The sequence below is a fragment of the Trichomycterus rosablanca genome, chromosome 18 (assembly GCF_030014385.1).
Source record: "Trichomycterus rosablanca isolate fTriRos1 chromosome 18, fTriRos1.hap1, whole genome shotgun sequence".
Lineage (NCBI taxonomy): Eukaryota > Metazoa > Chordata > Actinopteri > Siluriformes > Trichomycteridae > Trichomycterus > Trichomycterus rosablanca.
In genome coordinates, this window is record NC_086005.1 from 27,293,930 (window position 1) to 27,314,354 (window position 20,425).

Genomic DNA, 20,425 nt, shown 5'->3' on the forward strand with positions numbered 1-20,425 from the left:
ATAGTATATATAAATATATATACATATATACATATATAGATGCCAATATTCATGGTGCACATTTGTTAAACACTGTTTTCAATGAGGATAGAACTTTGTTTATGTGACTTTATTAAGAACATGAAAGCTAACTTAGAATAATGAGTATTGTTAAAGTAGTCCTATATTCTAAACAGAGCGTCCCAAAGCTGGTACATTACCCAGGATGCCCCACTATTAACATCTTTGCCAGTCTTGACCAATCATTTGCATTTAAATTTGCAGCATTTAGCAGAAGTTTTTATCCAAAGCTCCTTACAAGTATGTCTAATTATGTCTTCGAGATCAGTAAAGTATCTATCTATCTATCTATCTATCTATCTATCTATCTATCTATCTATCTATCTATCTATCTATCTATCTATCTATCTATCTATCTATCTATCTATCGATCGCAATTGAGGATTTAGGGTCTTGCTCAGGGGTCCAACAGTAGCAGCTTGGTGGTATATATACTAGGGCTGTCAAACGATTAAATTTTTTAATCGCGATTAATCTCAGAATTTCATATAGTTAATCGCGATTAATCGCATTAAAAAAAATCTGTGTAAATGTTATAGAAAACAAGGATTTTTAAGTGAAATGTTACAATTAAAATGGTGAACACATTTTATGCTAAATGTACTTATGTTAAAAACTGCTGGGACAAGAGAAAACTGTAAGGGAGTTTTATTCACTCACATACTAGGCAGTAAATGTCAGATTGTAGGTTAGAATTTCTCCATCAGCAAACATTGTAGATCAGCGGTGCTTTAGGTGGGATAAGGCGTAGTTATTGTATCAGACTTGTCTGTGGTTGTATCGTGACGATGGTTTGATGGACGTTTCTACACGAAGTGAGTGTGTTTTGACCCTTTGGGGCTTCCATAGTTTATGAACTAACGTGCTCGACTCAGCTTTCCGGTATTCGGTACAGAAGAAGAAGTTAATTAAGTGTAATAAAGTGTTCTGCTCCCGACAACTTGTGAATATAGCGTGTATTTATTTCTTTATTATGCAAGTGCATCACTACCACGATCGGTTACATTATGTTAACAAACCGCAAATAAAAAACGGTGGCAAGTCCGACATTAAAACGTTTGTTCTACCAGTCAAGTGTCAACATGAACTAGAATTTGCGTTAACGGCACTAATTTTTTTAATCGCGTTAAATTGAGATTGCGTTAATGCGTTATTATCGCGTTAACTTCGACAGCCCTAATATATACATATAGGTGCCAATAATCGTGGCACACATTGTTTTGTTAAAAACAGCCAATAATTAACTACCTGGTGAGTTTTTTTCCTAATCTGAATAATATAACTACAAAAAAATGTTGGATTTTTTTATTTTATTTAATCAAATGTGAACTTCTTATATCCCTGTGCACTCATCTTTATCAGAGGTGCCAGTAATTGTGGAAAAAAACTGCATCACCTACCACGGCAGCCGTACAAGTACATCTTATGTTCATACATTTACAACACACAATATTCTTTACACCGTTATTTAACATAAACGTCAAATAATAAAAATAAAGCCTTCATCATTTTGTAACCGAGAGCTCCTTACTGTTCACCAGCTGCTCTCCATTAGCATCCAATTGCTCTATTAAAGCTAATTAGGCAGGTCTGCTGCTGTAATTGCTTAATTACACTCACGGCCAGTTCCGTCAGATCCATGCTGGTCGCTGATCTACTGATTTCTGAATCTATGAATCTGACACCTGTCAAATTTTTACAGATTTACCAGGCGGAAGGTGGGAAACACCCCAGAAAGGTTGCCAATCCATCACAGGGCACACACACACACACACACACATGGGTATGGGTTTAATTTGCTTCTCTTGTTAATCCAAACCTCATGTGTGTCAAGCTTGTTCTTCAAAAGGTGAATTACAGAAGCAAATTGTGCAGTGTTTTCCCATGATGCACTAGTATTTTAAAATGCAGTCATAATACGAGCAAATGTGGGTCAGAAAAAAACACACATTGACCAGCTCACTTTTAAATATCCACTTATGAAGAGTTTAATTATGTTTAACCTATCCAGGTACAATCTGCTACTAAATATAAAGCTCTTATGTATACCTAAACAGCAGGACCAGACTTCTACAGGATCTTCTACCCCTGAGCAGTTTAGAGTAGCTAATCTACATAACGGCATGTTTTTGGGGGGGTGGAAGGAAACCCACATAAACATACACAACGCTCAAGACTGAAACCTGGACCCTGAAGCTGTGAGGCACCACCACCACCTGCCTGCTGAGTCCACGTGCTTGTTTCCTTTTTATTATTTCTAATGTATACAGAGTCATGGGCGTGGTTCTGACCTTTAGTGAAGCCGAGGCCGTCCGGATTCACGTGGCTGATGTGGAGCGTCTGAGTGCCGTCGTCGTCCAGCACGGCTACAGAGAATCCTGACGGAGAGACGAGGACGGGTTCATGTTCAGAGACATGAGGATTTTAACATATTTAAGGTTTTTTAACAACTGAACCTGTAAATGTCGTACCGTAACCCACGGTGCAGGACTCCTCCCTGTCGAACTGAAGAACTTTGGTGATTTTGGTGCAGATTTCGATCTCATTATAGAGCTGAAAGGAAATAAACAAAGAGCCTTAACAGCACATCAAACCAAACAAACCAAAATATAGAAAACTATTAAACATGATGCATTTCAGAAGTCCTTGTGGTAGAGATTAAAAAGGTAAAATTAATTTTTTATTATTCCTCCACAAGTAAGAAAGAAAAGTGTTTAATAACACATTTCTCAAGGATCCAACATAAACCCTTTACATAAACATTTAGATTACACATAAAAGTCTATAAAAATAATTAATATCTCATAATGATTGACCTTGTCCCCTTATGTAACATCACATCAAAGTCAATCTTTACATCTGACATGTTTATGTAGGTTTATATCAGATGTTATAAAGGGCTTATAATGCCTATACAACAACAATAATAATAATCTTAATATAATGCCTATGTAATAATAATAGTAATAACAATAATAACAATAATAATAATAATCTTTATATAATGTCTAAATTATAATAATAATCATTAAATAATGCCTATATAATAATAATAATAATAAATATTTATATAATTTCTATATAGTAATAGTAATAATAATAGTAATAATAATAATGATAATAATAATAATAATAATAATAATAAGAAATATTTATATAATTCCTATATTGTAATAAAGATAATAATAATAATAGTCTTTATATAGTGTCTATATAATAATATTAATAATAATAATAAATATTTATATATTCCTATATAGTAATAGTAATAATAATAATGATTGTAATAACAATAATAATAATAATAAAAACAATAATAACAGTAATAAATCTTTATATAATTCCTATATAGTAATAAAGATGATAATAATAATAATAATAATAATAATCTTTATATAGTGTCTATATACTAATATTAATAATAATAATAATCTTTATGTAGTGTCTATATAATAATAATAATAATAATTACAATAAATCTTATATAATTCCTATATAGTAATATTGATATTAATATTAATATTAACATTAAAAATAACAATAATAATAATAATCTTTATATAGTGTCTATATAATAATAATAACAACAGTAATAATAATAATATTAATAATAATAAACTCACAAGGTCCCAGAGTTCCTCCTCTGGTTTTGGTATGTAAAGCTGCACTTGATTGTCGATCAGAAACTTCAGACAGAGATAATGCAGCGACAGATCCAAGCTGTGGACCTGGTACAGAACAGAGAACACAAAAGTCTGTAGATGATGTATGCTTCATATTTAATAGAGTACTCTTAATGAATCGTGCTGATCCCAGACGACAGATTTACTGCCTATAAGGAAAAAACCTAAACAAATATCTGACTGTTAAAATCCCGAGCTCATTAATGATTAAAATATAAAAATACTATTAAAACATCACTGGGTAAATTGAAGGTATAAATGTTTATGAGGGCAGACGGGACCTGAGGTGCTTTATACCGTGTTCCATTACGTTCACTGACAGAAAACCATTTCCAGGATTTAATAGGTCTGCATACCAACGTCACAACATCACTTATTCACAATTCAATTTCCACAGGCGCTGCTCAATTTTAACAAGGTGTGTGTGTGTGCGCTCACACTCACACACACACACACAGCAAGGTTTGTAAAGGTTTGCTTTGTTATACTGTAGAAGGCTTTCCTTCATACAGTTCTTACCAATCCAAGCGATATAATTGTGCAGCAATAAAAACCTCCTCTCCACACCAAATGTTTTACTAGATTTAGGAACATGACTGCAGGTATTCACAATCATTCAGCCACAGTGTGTTTCCTGCTTTACGCCCAATAAATCAGACCAGCAGTGGTGAAACAGACACTGAATAAATAAATGAATGAATGATGATGGCATGACTCACAGTTGTCATTCCAATTCAAAACAAAAGTGCTTAATGGGTGTAATGGGATTGAGTTCAGGGCCTTCCCCAAACTGGCAAGCAAGTAATGTAGTTTATACACCCAATTGATTCAGTAATAAGGATGGACAGTGTGTATGTGGGGCGGCACGGTGGCTCGGTGGGTAGCACTGTCGCCTCACAGCAAGAAGGTCCTGGGTTCGATCCCCAGCTGGAATGGTCCGGGTCCTTTCTGTGTGGAGTTTGCATGTTCTCCCTGTGTCTGTGTGGGTTTCCTCTGGGAGCTCCGGTTTCCTTCCACAGTCCAAAAACATGCAATCAAGTTATTTGGAGACACTGAATTGCCCTACAGGTGAATGGGTGTGTGTGCCCTGTGATGGACTGGCGCCCCATCCAGGGTGTTACTGTGTGCCTTGTGCCCATTGAAAAGCTGGGATAGGCTCCAGCACCCCCCGCGACCCTGATTGGATAAGCGGTTAAGAAAGTGTGTGTGTGTGTGTGTGCGCTCACCTTGCACACCGCCTCCAGCGCCTCCTCGGCCGTCTCTCCTGGCTGTACGATGACCAGAACCGGCTGATCGTTGGGCAGGATCACCCAGGACGGTGTGAGATATCCGGGAACCCAAACCTCGCTGTCTGCATTATGCTGGGAGAGACTCTTCACAGATCCTCTCGGATCCTGTAGATCATCAGAAACACACAGGACAGTATAAATATGAAGGTTTTTATTGTAGGTAAACAATAACTGACTGTAGTCATTAGTACTCAACAGTAACCTGTGATTAAAGACATAGTGAAGACCGTAACCGTAACCATTAAACTTGTATAAAATGACGTCAGTATGTATCAGTCTTTTTTACATTTTAAAAAAGAATTATTCCTCTAGCTGTGCTACCGGGCGGCTGGGCGCCACAATTGGCCACTTTTGTTGGAGGGAGCGCGTGTCGGGCAAATAAACCCTCCTCACAAGCCACCGGCTAATAGGCTACGATAAATTCGGAGAAAAAGGGGAGAACATAGATATTTAATAGAAAATAGAATACATAATAGCAAAAAAGTATTATTCTAAGGTTTTTATTTGATGGTTTTTATTAAATAATAGTAATAAAATATGAAATGTAGCTCTTTAAACATCGGTTTCATTTTTATTAGGACTATTCTTCTCTTTTTTAACCATTTTGACACTTTGCACAACTTCCCTTCAGGATTTCACCACGGTACACTTGACACGCCCGACAGGCATCACGCCTATAATTTCATTTCCCCTTCAGCTATGCGTCCGGGCCTCTTTCACTTCTTAGTAAGGCCCCATTTCCTTCCCTAATTCTGGCCAAGCTGGATTAAAACAGGCCCTAACAGAACTTTATGAGGGGGTCCGAGCTCCCCAGAACCGCCCCTGCCAATAAACACAAATAAAGAAACCAAGGATTTAACTCTTATGTACTGTATTTAGATTTTTTTGAATGCTATTACATGCTCCCATCTGTAGGTGTCGCCACAGCGAATCTGGTCCGTATACCAGACCTGACCCTCCTATTTCTATTCGGGCTTGGGACCTGCGCACCGAGTGTTTTGGTCATCTCCCTCATATTATTGGTCATTAGCCAATAATATCCATGCAGATGCCCTAATAGGGCTGATAGCACCGCTGAGACTCAAACCAGTAGTAACCAACTTGCAACAGTTGGTTACTTTTATACAAAGGAACCTCGATTTAACGGACTAAAAGGGGGGAGCACGGGTTCGTTAAATGCAACTGTCCATAACAGTAAGGTTTTTTTTCCAGGGGTGCGAAAATATACGAAAACACAGCACTAAGGTCCACAAAGTGCTAAACGCGTACATATGATCAACATTAAAATCTAAAATGTTTGTAAATATGTAAATACGTCATGTAAAACCTGTAAATAAGTATTAAAATCGGTGTACTGTAATACTGGGGAGATAATTCTGCAGCACTGCTGGTGGCTACTGGAGCAGCACTGGTGCATAAATAAGCACTGAGAAAAAGGCGAGAACTAAGCGAGCCTCCCGACAAAATAAAGCCTATCACTCATGTAAACAGAGAGACGTGCGCCGGCTAGCAGACGATTACTGAACTACTGGTCTTGGTTCACTTCTTGCAAGAATATTAAACAACTGGACTGGACATTCGGTTTTCTAGATTTTGTCCTTTAAATTGAGGTCTGTTAAATGGAGGTTCCTCTGTACCTCGTGAAACCAGATCTGTATAAATACCTGGGTGCTGCTTTACCATATCAAACACGCGTGTTATCACACTTAACCAGTCCTGTCACAATCGATCGTGGAGAGAAGCGTCCCGCCGGCTCCGTGTCTAATTCCTTTTAATCTGCAGAATCTAATTAACTCGGCACCCGACCGCACCGGTATCTGATCTCTCCCCGGCCCTCGGAGGCCAGGCCTCGCCCGTGGAGGCGGTTCGATGTGCTGATGTTTGATGGACAGCGGGGCATTATGGTTGGGGTATGGGAATCTCGGCTCTCTGTTCTATCGCCTGTCAGGAGGTCGGACCTGCTGTCAGCGGCGGCATGCTGCGCGAGCCCTGATATCTTATCCTTCTGTATCGGGTGACAGCTTTCACCGCGCCCTTTCTCTCGCTCTCTACAATCTGGCCACGGCATGCCAGCAGTGCCAGGACACACACCAAAAAATGAGTACAAATGAGCGCCAATTTAGCCGCCGAACCTATCTGAGATCCAGCCTGCTTAAAAACTTTACACCCACACACACACACACACACACACACACACATGCTTAATATACTGTTTCTTATCTTATGTATACATGCACTGACACTTCACTACCAAAACAAACACCATCTGTCACCTCTCAAGGACTATAATGGATGTTTCTGTTACGTGAGGAATCTGGCAACCCTCCTCTCTCTCAGGAGACTCCCGGTAGCAATGTCAGTGACCGGAGCCTCATATAATGGACATCGAAGATTAAACACCTCTCACTTTCCCACCCTGGTGCAGCGGTAAAGAACTACTGCTGGGATCTGTGGATCTAGGGTTTAAATCTTTGTGCTATTGGCAGACTGGTGTCTACATTTTCTGCATTTAGCAGGCGCTCTTATCCGGAGAGATTTCTCTACTCTAGTTTAAGTAAACAACAGTCCAAGGATACAAATCTGCTTTTTTTAAATAAGATGCTGTAGAAGGTTAGTAAGTGCATGTTAGTGCTCAGCTTAAGTGCTTAGTAAAGAGGTGATGAAGGTCTTTAATCATTTTTTGAATATAGTGAGAGACTCTGATGTTTGGACAGGCAGGGGAAGTTCCTTCCAACACTTGGGTGCTGGTACAGTGAGGACCCTTGATGCCCGGCTTCCTTGAATTCTGGGTGGAGGATCAAGACGAGCAAGACTAGTGGCTTAAAAGTTGCTTAGTACAGAGCGGGATTTTATAATAATGGACATGGGGGGCCGCATTTGTCAGTACGCTCTCAGTGCAGGTCCCAAGCCCGAACAAACTAGGAGGGTTGTGTCGAGAAAGGCATCCGGCGTAAAAACTGTTCCAAGTCCGATATGTGGACCAGATCCGTTGTGGTGACCCCTAAATACTGGAGCAGCTGCTTATAAATGCAGTAAATTTAAGCCGTCAGTGGCAACATAAACAGCTGATTTACTGATTATAATTTCGCTTACCGATCCCTCCTTGGATGGATCGTCATACACTTGCTCCAGACTTTTCTTCACCGAGTCGTCTCCGTCCACAAACACCTACAGAGAGAATGAGCTCAACATTAGCTAAACAATCTAATGGCTTTAATCAGTTTATGTGATGTGAAGTAGAAGATTTAGGAGGGATTTTCAGTCGAGGTGGGTATATCGCTGCTCACACCTCCTCCGACCCAAGCGCAGCCCTTAGCGGAACCCTTTTCCACCCATGCACCCTGCACAGGCGCCTCTATCTTCCAATCAGGGTTCTTACACAGCGTTTGAAGACCCCACCCATATAGTCTGGTCATCCCTCCCTGCAGGCACTGCCAATTATGCCCGCTAGATGGCGGCCAGCCGACCGGTGGCAACGCCGAGTTTTAAACAGAGGAGTTCAGGATCTCTGTGCTGGTATTTGAGGACCATGTTACAAAACCATGGATCTGGATATTCGAATAATATCTAATAATGTCTCTAAAACATTTGAATGTTTTTAAGTGACCACACAGACGTTCTAGATAAACGCTTTAATCATTTAATTCAGGTGTTAGAAGTGTAAATATTGAGATTTTGATGAAGAGACCTGACTGATGCTGGCTCGGCCTTTGCTCTTTTTCTTTGAGGTAGTGTCCAGACCCCACAGTGAGGAGAAGCGGCTCTTGCGTTTGCTGGAGGAGCGAGAGAGGCCGTGAGTCCGCCTCCGAATTCCACTCTCTGTTCTGGCTGCAACCTGCAACACACACACACAGTATTACAGTATTAATATTATTATTAGTATTACAATCCTGCCACATTAACTGCACACTAATCGTACTATATGGGCAAAAGTATTAGGACAGCTGAGCATGAGCTTGCTGGAATAGTATTAAAATAGAGTGACGTCTCCTCTCTTCTGAGAAGGCTTTACACAAGACTTTGAAGTATGTCTGTGAGGATTTGTGCCCATACAGTCTAAATATGACAGCATTTTTATGGCTGGGAACTGATACTGGTCGAGAAAGCCTCAGTTGATGTTCTGGTTCATTCCAGAGCTGTTCAGTAGGGCTGAGGTCTTTATAGAGCTGGCACAGGAAAGGGTCTTCCCTAAACCATTGGAAGCATATGATTTCCTTTTTATAACTGATTTGTTACACCTGTTAGACGTCCCAATACTTTTGTCCATATTAGAGCAAATTCTGTAGCGGGTGTATGCGGTTCATACCAGAGCGTGGAACGAGGAGACCGAGAAGATGCCCAGGCGTCCCATGGCAAGCTTGGTGGGCCTGGAGGCGAAGGCCAGCAGGCGTTTGGGGTTGGGAAGCTCGCCGCCCTGCAGGCTGGATAGGTAGCAGCGGAAACGGAACAGATCCATATGAAACTGCTCCAGGTTCTGCTCCCACAGGAAGATCTGAGCCGGAGAGGAGAAGCGGGGTTAGATCGATTCAATCAATACAGCATAACATACGGAGAGCGATCCGGAGCTCCTGGAGCAAATGAGGAACAGTAGTAGGAGGACGGCTCGTTACCCCGTCAGAGCGCACTTTATTTCCGTTACACCTTCAGGACCGGGCCCTGGGGCACAGAGGCCCTCAGACTTTACAGTACAAAGAGTATGAATGCAGTTCTTGGAATGGAATTGCAGACGTGCAAAAGGGTTTCAGGGCATTTACGTTAGGATGAAGTGTTAAGTGGTGGCACGCAAACCTGCTACTCTTTCTGCAGTGCCGCCTTTTGTAGATAAGAATATACATCAACAAACACACACACACACACACACACACACACACACATAGGTACACATCTCGACTTCTCATCATGCTTAAGGTTGGAGGAGATTTTTACAACAATATTTTACTGTATAATAGAAAAAGAACTGCAGGGTTTTGTGTCCGGCGCTGCTGGCAGAAATATTAACACGGTCGTGTTAGTGGTGCTCAGGAACAGCGTTAGTCAGCAAACCTGATCCTCCCACACGTCTTTATTATAAATATATTTAAATATTACAGAGGAGTGCACACCTCCAGCTCTAGAATATCAAAAATCACACCACACGTCGCTCTTTAAAACATTCCTCACACAGCAGAAACACTGTGATGACTATAATATCCGACGTCAGCAAACGTCCACAGATCCTGTCGGCACGAACCCCCCTCACAAAGCCCTGCTTGAACGCTTCACCCACATCATAAACAACTATTATCCACTAAAATAAATCCACCTTTTTACACCAAAACGTTTATTAAAAGCTTCTCCTTGGCACGCAAAGATTAAAATACAATAAATAATACGCTGCCTGTAAAGACGGGTCAGCTGGAATTATTAAATCACTCTGTATGTACGACCTGGTGGTACGGTGGCTCGGTGGGTAGCACTGTCGCCTCACAGCAGGTCCTGGGTTTGATTCCCAGGCAGGGCGGGGTGGTCCGGGTCCTTTCTGTGCAGAGTTTGCATGTTCTCCCTGTGCCTGAGTGGGTTTCCGGCGGGAGCTCCGGTTTCCTCCCACAGTCCAAAAACATGCAGTCGACACTAAATTGCTTAATAGGTGAATGGTTGTGTGTGTGTGTGTGTGTGTGTGCCTTGCGCCCATTGAAAAGCCCTCACAACCCTGATTGAATAAGCGGTTAAGAAAGTGAGTGCGTGAGTGCTGTAACACTGCAATTTCCCTTCAGGGATCAATAAAGTAATCAATCAAACAATCAATCAATCAAAAGAAACTACACAGATCACCTTTACAGTGGAATAATTACGAGTGACGTACATCTTTACTGTCTATCCCTCATAAACGTGTCCATCTTATGCTGGCTTGCTCAAACACGCCTCATTTATTAGCCCTGCTCACTTTGGGAACCACTGCTAGAGAGCAGGCTGTCTTTACATCCCTCTGAATATCTAATTCATACTCATTTTGATCATATACTTTGGTAATTAAGTTATTTTTTCCTTATATAAGCACAACTGCCCATGTCCAAGGATAAGGGGGTAATTTTTTAATGATTTCCCCTAATTTCTGCATCAGGTGAGTTCATATGGAGATCCGTATCGCGCACGGAGAGTCTCTGTTTTCCCCTGTCTCTGTGCAGCACCATCGACAGCCAGCAGAGGTCGTAATATCAGCAGGGCTTCCCTTAGACTAGCCAATCATTGTCCATTTACCAGCCAAGATTCAAACTCGCCAGCTCGAGATGTCAGCACTGGTGGAAGTGTGTGCAGTAAGTAGATGACCACTTCTTTTCACCTGCATCAGGCGGGTTCATATGGAGATCCGTATCGCGCACGGAGAGTCTCTGTTTTCCCCTGTCTCTGTGCAGCACCATCAACAGCCAGCAGAGGTCGTAACTGCAGCAGTTCCTCCCTCAGACTAGCCAATCAATTACATTTACATTTTTGGCATTTAGCAGTGACTAACAGTAAACAGTCCAAGGGTTAAGGGCCTTGCTCGAGGGCCCAAGTGGTGGTGGTTTGAACCAGTAACCTTCCTCCTACTAGTGTATTAACTTAACCTCTATTTTTTAATAATAAGAGGACGATGACTTAGACTCGTACCTGGTCCAGGATGGTCTTCCTCTTCTTGCTGTCGGTGACGGCCGACAGCTGCATGTCTCCCATCTTCTTCATCTTCTCGTCCATGTCGATCTTCTGCTCCAGCTTCTTGATCTCGGCGCGCAGGAGGCGCACCGTGTCCTCGCGGTGGTGCTGACGGGCTACGGCCGTGGCGCAGGCCGAGTGGATGGCGGTGATCCAGTTCTCCAGCTCCGTCTGGCCAGACGTCTGGGCACACAGACACGACAGAGGAGATCAGACGGTTCAGACTTTTGGGTTTAGACTAACTACAGGCCTAAGATGAGCTTGATATAATAACAGTGTGGCTTCCAGGGGGGTCTGGAAACTGAGATTTGATTAATATGAGAGTTCATATAATGCAAAGATAAGTCGGGGGAGCTGCCTGACCTTTTGTTTTAATTTTAAATAAGGTGGTACTCACAGCTCTCAGAGATTAATGATACTTTAATAATAACATCACGATAACGGCAGGTTTAACACGTCAGCGTTTAAAATGACCTCAATTACACTCCATGAAATGCCACGAGGGCGTATAGATTCCCTGAATTAGCATAAAGCTCGTTAAACGGCTCTAAAACCTCAAATCGAGGCCTCACTGAGACAGACGTGACCCCATAAAGAGAAAACACAAGTGAAGACATGTGACTAAACAGATTAAACAGTATGTTGCATTAGTAGGACACTGGGGATACTGGTTCCCACAGGAGGCTATCCTGGAAACACTGGATGCAATAATACACACCCACAGTAAATGCAATTTGGGACTTTTATAGGTGCACTATTATTACCCTAAATATAAGCTAGAATATATAGAAAATATCATCAAATTAAATGCTTGTTGAGCTTTAATGTGTTTTGCAAGCATGTAGAATAATGTAAAAAATGCTAATTATTAAAAGCAGGACCTCTTCAGTTAATCTAGACCTTTTCAAAGTTCCTCCAATGAGACGAACTGTTTGATAGGAGGGAGTAAAAGCCTTTTCTCCCCTAATCTAGTCATGTCCAGTTACCCTAATTTGCTCCTTCTATACTGATTCGACCCTTCACCGCTGACTGAGGACGCCTCTCAACTGACACACGCCCCCTCCGGCACGTACAGTCAGTACAGACTGCATTTTTCACCTGCACGAGTCAAGTTCATACACCGACGGGCACCGTGTACGGAGGGCCACACCCCCATCAGCATTATTCCTCAGCCCTGTGCAGGCGCCATCAGTCAGCCAGCAGGGGCCACAGTCGCACCAGTTATGAGGACCTATGATCCGACTTTTAACCCCCTAACCCTGAACAACAGCCAATCGTTGTTCAAGCAGCCGCCCAGCCCAGTCGGAAAGGCAGAGCTGAGATTCGATACGATGTATTCGAAACCCCAACTCTGGTGCGCTAGTGTACTTTTTACCGCTGCGCCACCTGAGCGGCCTGGTAAAAGCGACTTATTGTAGTAAAACAGCGAGTGAGGAATGTGATTAGTGGAGGAACTTATGAGCAGTAATAATGAAGAGAAGTTTAGTGCTCCTGTCTCCTTCTTTTACTACATTAAACCACGTTAAGCTTTATTTTGAACCAGAAGTGTTTGAGACTCTGGGAGAAGCTGATTCTGATTCTGAGCTGTAACACAAGTTTAAAAGTGAAACAGGGAGGAAAATCCAGATAAACACAGATACATGTGGAGCTGTAACCCTGGATCTGACGCTTATTCCACACTAATGCAGATTCGTCTCATATTCACAGTTTGATGATGTTTTACCGCTCAAGCCGAGCGCTTCCTACAGAATGTCTCAAACGGAGACAGTAAATGTTGTAAACGTAAACGTTGGAGACTCACCTGGAAGAAAAAAGCGTCTCCCAGCGAGTTACTGAGGCAGAAGACGAAATCCTTCTTGGGATGTTCAGGAACCGCCTGGACGATGCTGTTCTCCGCCCAGACCGCGTGTTTGGGGATGCTGTTGTGGTCGATCCCTGAGCGCCCGTCAGTCTCGTACAGGAAGAGGGTGCATCCTGTAACGGGTACAGACAAAAACATTAGACGAATCAACAGACGGACGTCTGGGTTCTTCATATCCGTCTGTCAAACGTAGTCAGAAACGTCTGTGTGTAACACCGGACTGACCGATAGCACAGCTCGGGATTCGAACCCTGGATCCTGGAGCTGTAGTGGGAAAGTATAATTTACCTAACCTTACTTCGTCTCAATTTAGTTGTATCCAATTCCCTACCAAAAAAGTCACCCTCCTTAAATCAACACAGCCAATCAGGTCTGAGCAGTGATGTCTCAGAGGTTAAGGTACTGACTTGTATTCATTAGGTTGCAGGTTCAAGCCCTACCATTGCCATATTGGCACTGTAGGACCCCTGAGCAAGGTTCTTAAGCCTCAAGTGCTTGAACTGTATTCACTCATAATCTGTGTAGGTACCCAGCAGGTCAAACTTGAATGTCAGAGGTAGTGCACCAGCGCATTAGCATTCATACTGTTTATTTAATCACAGATTTGCTTTGTTTTACACATGATTCAGACTCAAAAACTCATAACTAAGTGTATCGACAACGTTTGCGAGACCAGAGTGAACTCTTCCATCTCCCAGTTCCACTGTGGGCATACCCAGTTCCCAAACTGACTCTACTGACAGGTTTTAGTATTCAAATAAAGCATAAAGCACAAACACTAGGTTCATTTCCACTGAACCTTGCTAACCTTTAAGGTTTGAAACGATTCTGTACATTAGTAACAGCACAGTTCCTGGACGGGTTCCTGGTTTACGTATGTTTTCCCATCAGCCCTCAGGAGTTCTGACCTTTATTTAAATGAGTGAACTGCTCACAGCAACACAACAAAAGAGGAACTGAGAATAAACTCATGAAGTCGTGAAGTTTGTGCTTGTTGTATAAACATGATGCTAACGGTGATGTGGCTTTACGAGGTGGCACACACATACACACACACACTTTACAAGGTAGTATGATGATGTGGGGGGGGGGGGGGGGTGTACTGGAGCCTATCCCAGCTTTTCAATGGGTGCAAGGCACACAGTAACACCCTGGACGCGGCACACACCCATTCACCTATAAAGCAATTCCGTGTCTCATTAACCTGACTGCATGTTTTTGGACTGTGGGAGGAAACCGGAGCTCCCGGAGGAAACCCACCTGGGGATCGAACCCAGGACCTTCTTGCTGTGAACCACCGTGCCACCCCGTTTGGCCAAACAGTTCCAGTTTTGATTCGTTACTCCATAGAACCGTGTCCCGGACCTCTCCGAATTCCTACAGGCATATTCAAGTTGGTCAAGAGTGGTGAATCTTCTTAGGGTTCAGGGTTCATCCCAGCCTTTGCCAGGTCGTCCGGTAAGTCTTTTGCACTAACACTGAGGGTTTTCTGTAGTGTCTTTATTACCCAGGTCATTTTTAGGGTCTTTGGATGAAATGTTGAGCTTTATTCCATGGTGTTTATATAACAGACTACAGCAACTAAAGCAACGTAAGCAAACTAAAGGCTGTTTTTCAGTTCCAGATGGTTTTATCATGTTGTAACCCAACTTAAGATCCTACAGACTAGCAGTAGATTTTAATATCAGCAATATTACGTAGGGATTGAATAATTGTGACGTGGCAAATATATGGTGGTATTGTGGGACCCCAATGTTGTTCACTTCATGCCACTAGTTCACTAAACAACGGTTTTTAAACCCAATTGTTTGCCATTGTAGCCACTGTCTTTTCACCCACTTGTTTGTTTTACCCCAAGACACCCACCCCCCTTTTTTTAAACTGCAATGAAAACAAAGGGCAGCAAAGCATCCCTGGAGGGGGCACTAACAGCACCATTCTGTACACTTGCAAAAACTATGAATAATTAATATCACACATAATGATATGTGGAGAGAAGTATGCCGTCCCTGATGCCCAGAGAGAGGGTAAAATGTTCTCCTGGACTCCTTGTAGTAGCTACATTGATGCCAGGGGTTAAACTAAAGGTCCCAAATGGTTCTCCTGCACCAGTCGGAAGCCCCTGGACCTATGATTATTAATCACTGCTACTGCAATAAAATTTAACCGTGTTCTTACCCTTCAGCGACACCCAATAGCGCTTCCACTTGCGCCTGGTCGCCGGCTCCACCTTCTTATTCTTCTTATGCACCAGGAAGTTCTTCACAGCCAGCTCCCCCGCCTTGCGCACCGTACCCTGCGTGGTGTGGAGAAACAGCGCCTCCGAGTGGAAGGCGGAACTGGCCGTGCCGCTGCTCCTCTCGTCGCTGACGGCCGAGCTGGCCTCCTCCAGGCTCTCGTACGTCCGCCGCGTGCTGGACTCCAGCTCCTGTCGGAAGTTCTCGTAGACCCCCTGGCCTTCGCCAGGTCGCCTGTCGCGATCTCCCGCTCCGCCACTGCTGCTCCCGCTGCTGCTCCTGGCGCTGACCGCCGAGTACACGGAGAAGGAGGCCGACATGGCCTTGCGGTGGCGGGACTGAGGGTCGGAATCGACCGCCACGCCGTCGATGCCGCTGTCTCCGAACTCGCTGCCCTCGCCCGCGGTGATGTCCTGCGGGCAACAATCAAAAGATCACTAAGATTAGGAATCATAACAGAGCGCCTCAAAGAAATAAAAACAGGAAAAGGGACGTCATGCCACCTCTGGGGCAATCCCCTCTCCCAGGGTGGTTCTTTTGTGAGGCTCAACATGGTGCGACACCGAGGCGAGTTCTTAAGTCGCCGTGTCCTTCTGCGTGGCCAAGTTTGCCGGCACTTGGGGCATGGAGTTGCAGTAGCATGTTAATCACCTGTGCCTTGTTTCCCCTTATTCTGCCTAGTTTGGCCAGCAGATGGGGCATGGAGGCTCTCTTGATTGACAGTCATCTACCCCTCATATGCTTTAGTCTTTCTAAGCTTCAGGTGGAGGGTTTTCTATATATCACGGCTTCTCTCTGTCTTCGTTGCCAGCTTCTTTGTCGGCACGCTTGCATTTCTCCGAGGCTGTGGTGCCGGACTACTCGGCCTGGTCTAGGGTTGTCAGTGTTCTTCTGATTTCTAGGAACTTCACGCTTGATATTTACATCACGTTACATTAGCACTTTAATTCAAAGCACCTTACAATGGTGTGCAATCAGCGTGCATTACTGTCCATGGGGGTAATCATCTTATAGGGTTGCCAGATTCCTGACGCTGTTCCACCCCAATCCTGCACTGTTTACAGAAGGAACTATAATCAGAGAGATGTTGTCAACAGCTGTACCAGCAGCCAGGGTTTTATTGGTAACGCTCCTGCCAGGTAGTAATTGTTTACCGAGCCATAAAGTACAAGGAACTACCCGCGAATCAAACTGAGGATCTCAGTTACTCTCGTGCACTCGATTCTGATTCATGCACCTTCAAACCAGCCTGACGAGAAAGATGATGATCTTCGATGTGTCAGATTTATGAGGACACGAGGAACGACGGCATTCTTTTGTGTGATTAAACCTCAGCGCCGGTGAGTGAGAATAAATGATGTCTCATTATCGCTAAACCAGAATTAAAAGTGATTTTTATTTATAGATCATTTATAAATAAGGCTTTTTAAAGTTCAATAAAAGATGCAAGTGCATATTTGGGGATCGCCTCTTACACAACACTCGTATTTCTATCCGGGTGTGGGACCAGCACTGAGAGCGCAGTGACAGGTGAAGTGTGCAGACACCCGACCGGCCGATAGCACTGCCAGAATTCGAACCCTGGACCCCCAGATCTCAGCAGAAGTGGAATTGCATACTATAGTGCTGCACTAATCACCAATTACTGCTCAATTCTTCTAGCTTGGAAAGTTAGGGGCTAACATGTGCTTCCTCCAAGACATGTCATCCACTTTTTTCCAAACTGCAGCTCATAAATTTAGTAAAGGTGCCTCTAGAAACCCGAAACCCAACATCTATCAGTGTTGTTTAGCTCCAGATGAAAAGTTGTCACTTCCATCAAGAGTTCAAGGACCGTTTTGCTCTCCAGGATGCCCATGAACTGCTGTGGCGTCATTCCGACCTGAATTAGAAGTCAATATTGTTATTGTTTCTTTATACTCTGAACAAAAATTTACTTACGTGTGAGGTCTGTGCACGACGACCTTGCATGCTGGAGCACAGCGCCCCCTGGAGGCTCGGTCGATCCTCGGAAAGGCAGTGAGAGCGCCGGCAGGGCAGGGTGTACGCCCCGTACCCGCTGCCGTCCTCCTCTCCCGGAGACAGCCCACCGTTACTCTTCCTCCCCCCCAGAGTCCGTTTGCCGTCCCGCCTGGACTTGTAGCGGTTCCGAGAGCCTCGGTGCACCGAGCTCTTCAGGGTGCGGAGTTCATCCACGGAGTTGGCCCTCTCGCTCGAGATACCTCTGTGTCCGCCGTTGAGGTCTCTGTTTTCGGGTTCAGAGGGGTCGACGATCTCCTCGGTGCTGGTCAGCTGCTCCTGGCTCAGGTCCGACAGCGAAAACTCCAGCGAGTCTTGGCGCCACAGGTCGGCGGACTTGGAGCGCTTCTTTTTGAAGCCGGTGGCCTCGCCCGGCTCGTCGTTCATCTTCTCCGAGAACGTCTCCTCGCCTTCCTGGTCCTCCGCGTCTCCTACTACCGTGTCCCCGCCGTCCTCCGAGCCAGGCGTGGTCCCCGGATCACCCGCCTCGTCGTGGAAGGACGTGGGTCGCAGGTCCAGCACATCCACTTCCGCGTCGTCGAACGGTTCCAGTCCGTTTTCGTTCAGGGACTGAGGGATGCTGGGAGTGCTGCTCGACCTGGTGCTGGTCTCTGAGCCGCGGTGATCTGCTTTACCGGACGAGGCACAATAATGGTCAGACTGCTTGACCCGCAGAGAACGGGACGTGCGCTTGCGTGGCGGGTGGCCTTGAGTCTCCACGTAGAAGCCATGCTCTCCGTTTTGGCTCTCCACGTTCCCCATGGTTTAGCATCTGGAAGAGAAACGAGACAGAAACGTATCAAGCTCACTGCTGGTATTCTCATTCGTCCCAGATCTGATCTGTCTTGGCAGTACGAAAGCTCTGAAGCTCTCAGACCTGATCGACTGGTGAACGGCACGATCCTCCCACAGACCTGTAAACACTGACGCAGAGCAGGCGGCTCGCACTTCACGCCTGGTTCTTATTCAGAGCCAAAGCTTCCTCAGATTTAGTGTATTTTTATTTAATTAATTAGGATTTTAACGTTGTGTTTTACACACATGGACAATTTTGTATCTCCAATAAATCAATCTGACTGCACGTCTTTGAACTGTGGGAGGAAACTGAAGCTCCTGGAGGAAAGAGAACATGCTAAATCCACATAGAAAGGACCCAGATCGCTCCACCTAAGAATCAAACCCAGGACCTTCCTGCTGTGAGGCGACAGTGCTACCCACCGAGCCACCATGCCACTGATTTTATATATTTACTTGTTTTAACAACAAAATCGATTACATTTTTATTATTGGGACGGATAAAAACATGCCTTCACACCTGCAAGGCGTAACCAGAAGTATTTGGACGCCCGACCGTAAGCCTGTCGGACGTCCCACTTCAAAAACAAACTGCATTAAAATCTTTTTAGCTTTAACAACAGGGCAGCTGTAGCCTAGTGGTTAAGGTACTGGACTAGTAATCAGAAGGCTGCCGGTTCAAGCCCCACCTCTGCCAGGTTGCATCTGTTGGGCCCTTGAGCAAGGCCCTTAACCCTCAATTGCTTAAACTGTATACTGTCACAACTGTAAGTCCCTTTGGATAAAAGCATCTGCTAAAATGCAGAAAATGTAAATGTATCAACAGCCACAGGCTTCCCACAGGACTGTGCAGTATGTCTGTAGGAATTTGTGCCCATTTAGTTACTGATGTCGGTCAAGAAAGCCTCAGTTGATGTTCCAATTCATCCCAGAGCTGTTCATTGACACTGAGGTATGCTGTAGGTCTTTAAACCAAACAATAGAGCTCGCTTCATGCACAGCGTCTTCTCTGCCATATACTCACTGTTATATAACTGATTTATTTCACGAATAAAAAATTATAACAAGCATCCCAATACTTTTGTCCACATGTGCTAAACTGTGTGCGAGCATGAGAGCCTGAAACACCAGAAATATCTCTGACGCACAACAGAACGAGGGCTGTGAAGCCTCCTCACCTCCTACTGCTCCAGCTCCATTAGAATAATCATCTCCTCCATAGCTGCACTTACATTATACACGTCTTTCTGATCACTGGTTCATCTTAGAACAGTATAGAAAAAGCTTTAGTAACATTTTTGTGTTCTGTGTTTGTGATGAGAGGAAAGATGCGCTACCTGAATTGGGACAAGGGCATCACTGGCATCTTCTCAGAGTTACCACAATGTTTACACACCTCATGTTTCAGAGAGCTGCTCTAAATTCATCAGGTTCTAAAGAGAAGAAAGAAGAAATAAAGCCTTATTATACATGTGGACAGATGTGTGTGTGTTTGTGTGTGTGTGTGTTTGTGTGTGTGTGTGTGTTTGTGTGTGTGTGTTTGTGTAGATTTTTCATTTTAATCATCAGCTTTAATAATCAGCTGAACAGGATGTCGATCCATCGAGGGGCTTTGGGTTTCGAGCGTGCGGTACGTGTGTTTGTGGCTGTTCATGCTGTACGGTTACATAAACCAGAACTGGTTCCTCTGTCCCTGGTTTCCCGCTCGTCCTCTTCGGCTCTTCTCACCCCCATGTCATTTCCTCCACACGACTTCCTTTCACGCTGTCGCTACTCATCTGTCACAACAGCTGGAGGAAACTCCAGCACAGA

General features: G+C 44.0%; 1 protein-coding gene across 1 annotated transcript in view; it reads right to left on the bottom strand.

Annotated features, from left to right (window-relative positions):
* The window catches only part of tiam1a (TIAM Rac1 associated GEF 1a), a 38,803-nt gene extending 18,813 nt beyond the window's left edge, over positions 1-19,990 (bottom strand). Inside the window, exons 1-12 of the mRNA XM_063013694.1 lie at positions 19,951-19,990; positions 17,741-18,590; positions 15,741-16,212; positions 13,503-13,675; positions 11,660-11,884; positions 9,339-9,524; positions 8,721-8,867; positions 8,126-8,200; positions 4,970-5,137; positions 3,684-3,788; positions 2,532-2,613; positions 2,352-2,438 (exon numbers count right to left, since the gene is read on the bottom strand). Coding sequence (XP_062869764.1) covers positions 2,352-2,438; positions 2,532-2,613; positions 3,684-3,788; positions 4,970-5,137; positions 8,126-8,200; positions 8,721-8,867; positions 9,339-9,524; positions 11,660-11,884; positions 13,503-13,675; positions 15,741-16,212; positions 17,741-18,580 — 2,560 coding nt within the window. The 5' untranslated portion in view covers positions 18,581-18,590; positions 19,951-19,990. The remainder of the gene's footprint in view (positions 1-2,351; positions 2,439-2,531; positions 2,614-3,683; positions 3,789-4,969; positions 5,138-8,125; positions 8,201-8,720; positions 8,868-9,338; positions 9,525-11,659; positions 11,885-13,502; positions 13,676-15,740; positions 16,213-17,740; positions 18,591-19,950) is intronic.
* Positions 19,991-20,425: the final 435 nt, after the last annotated feature.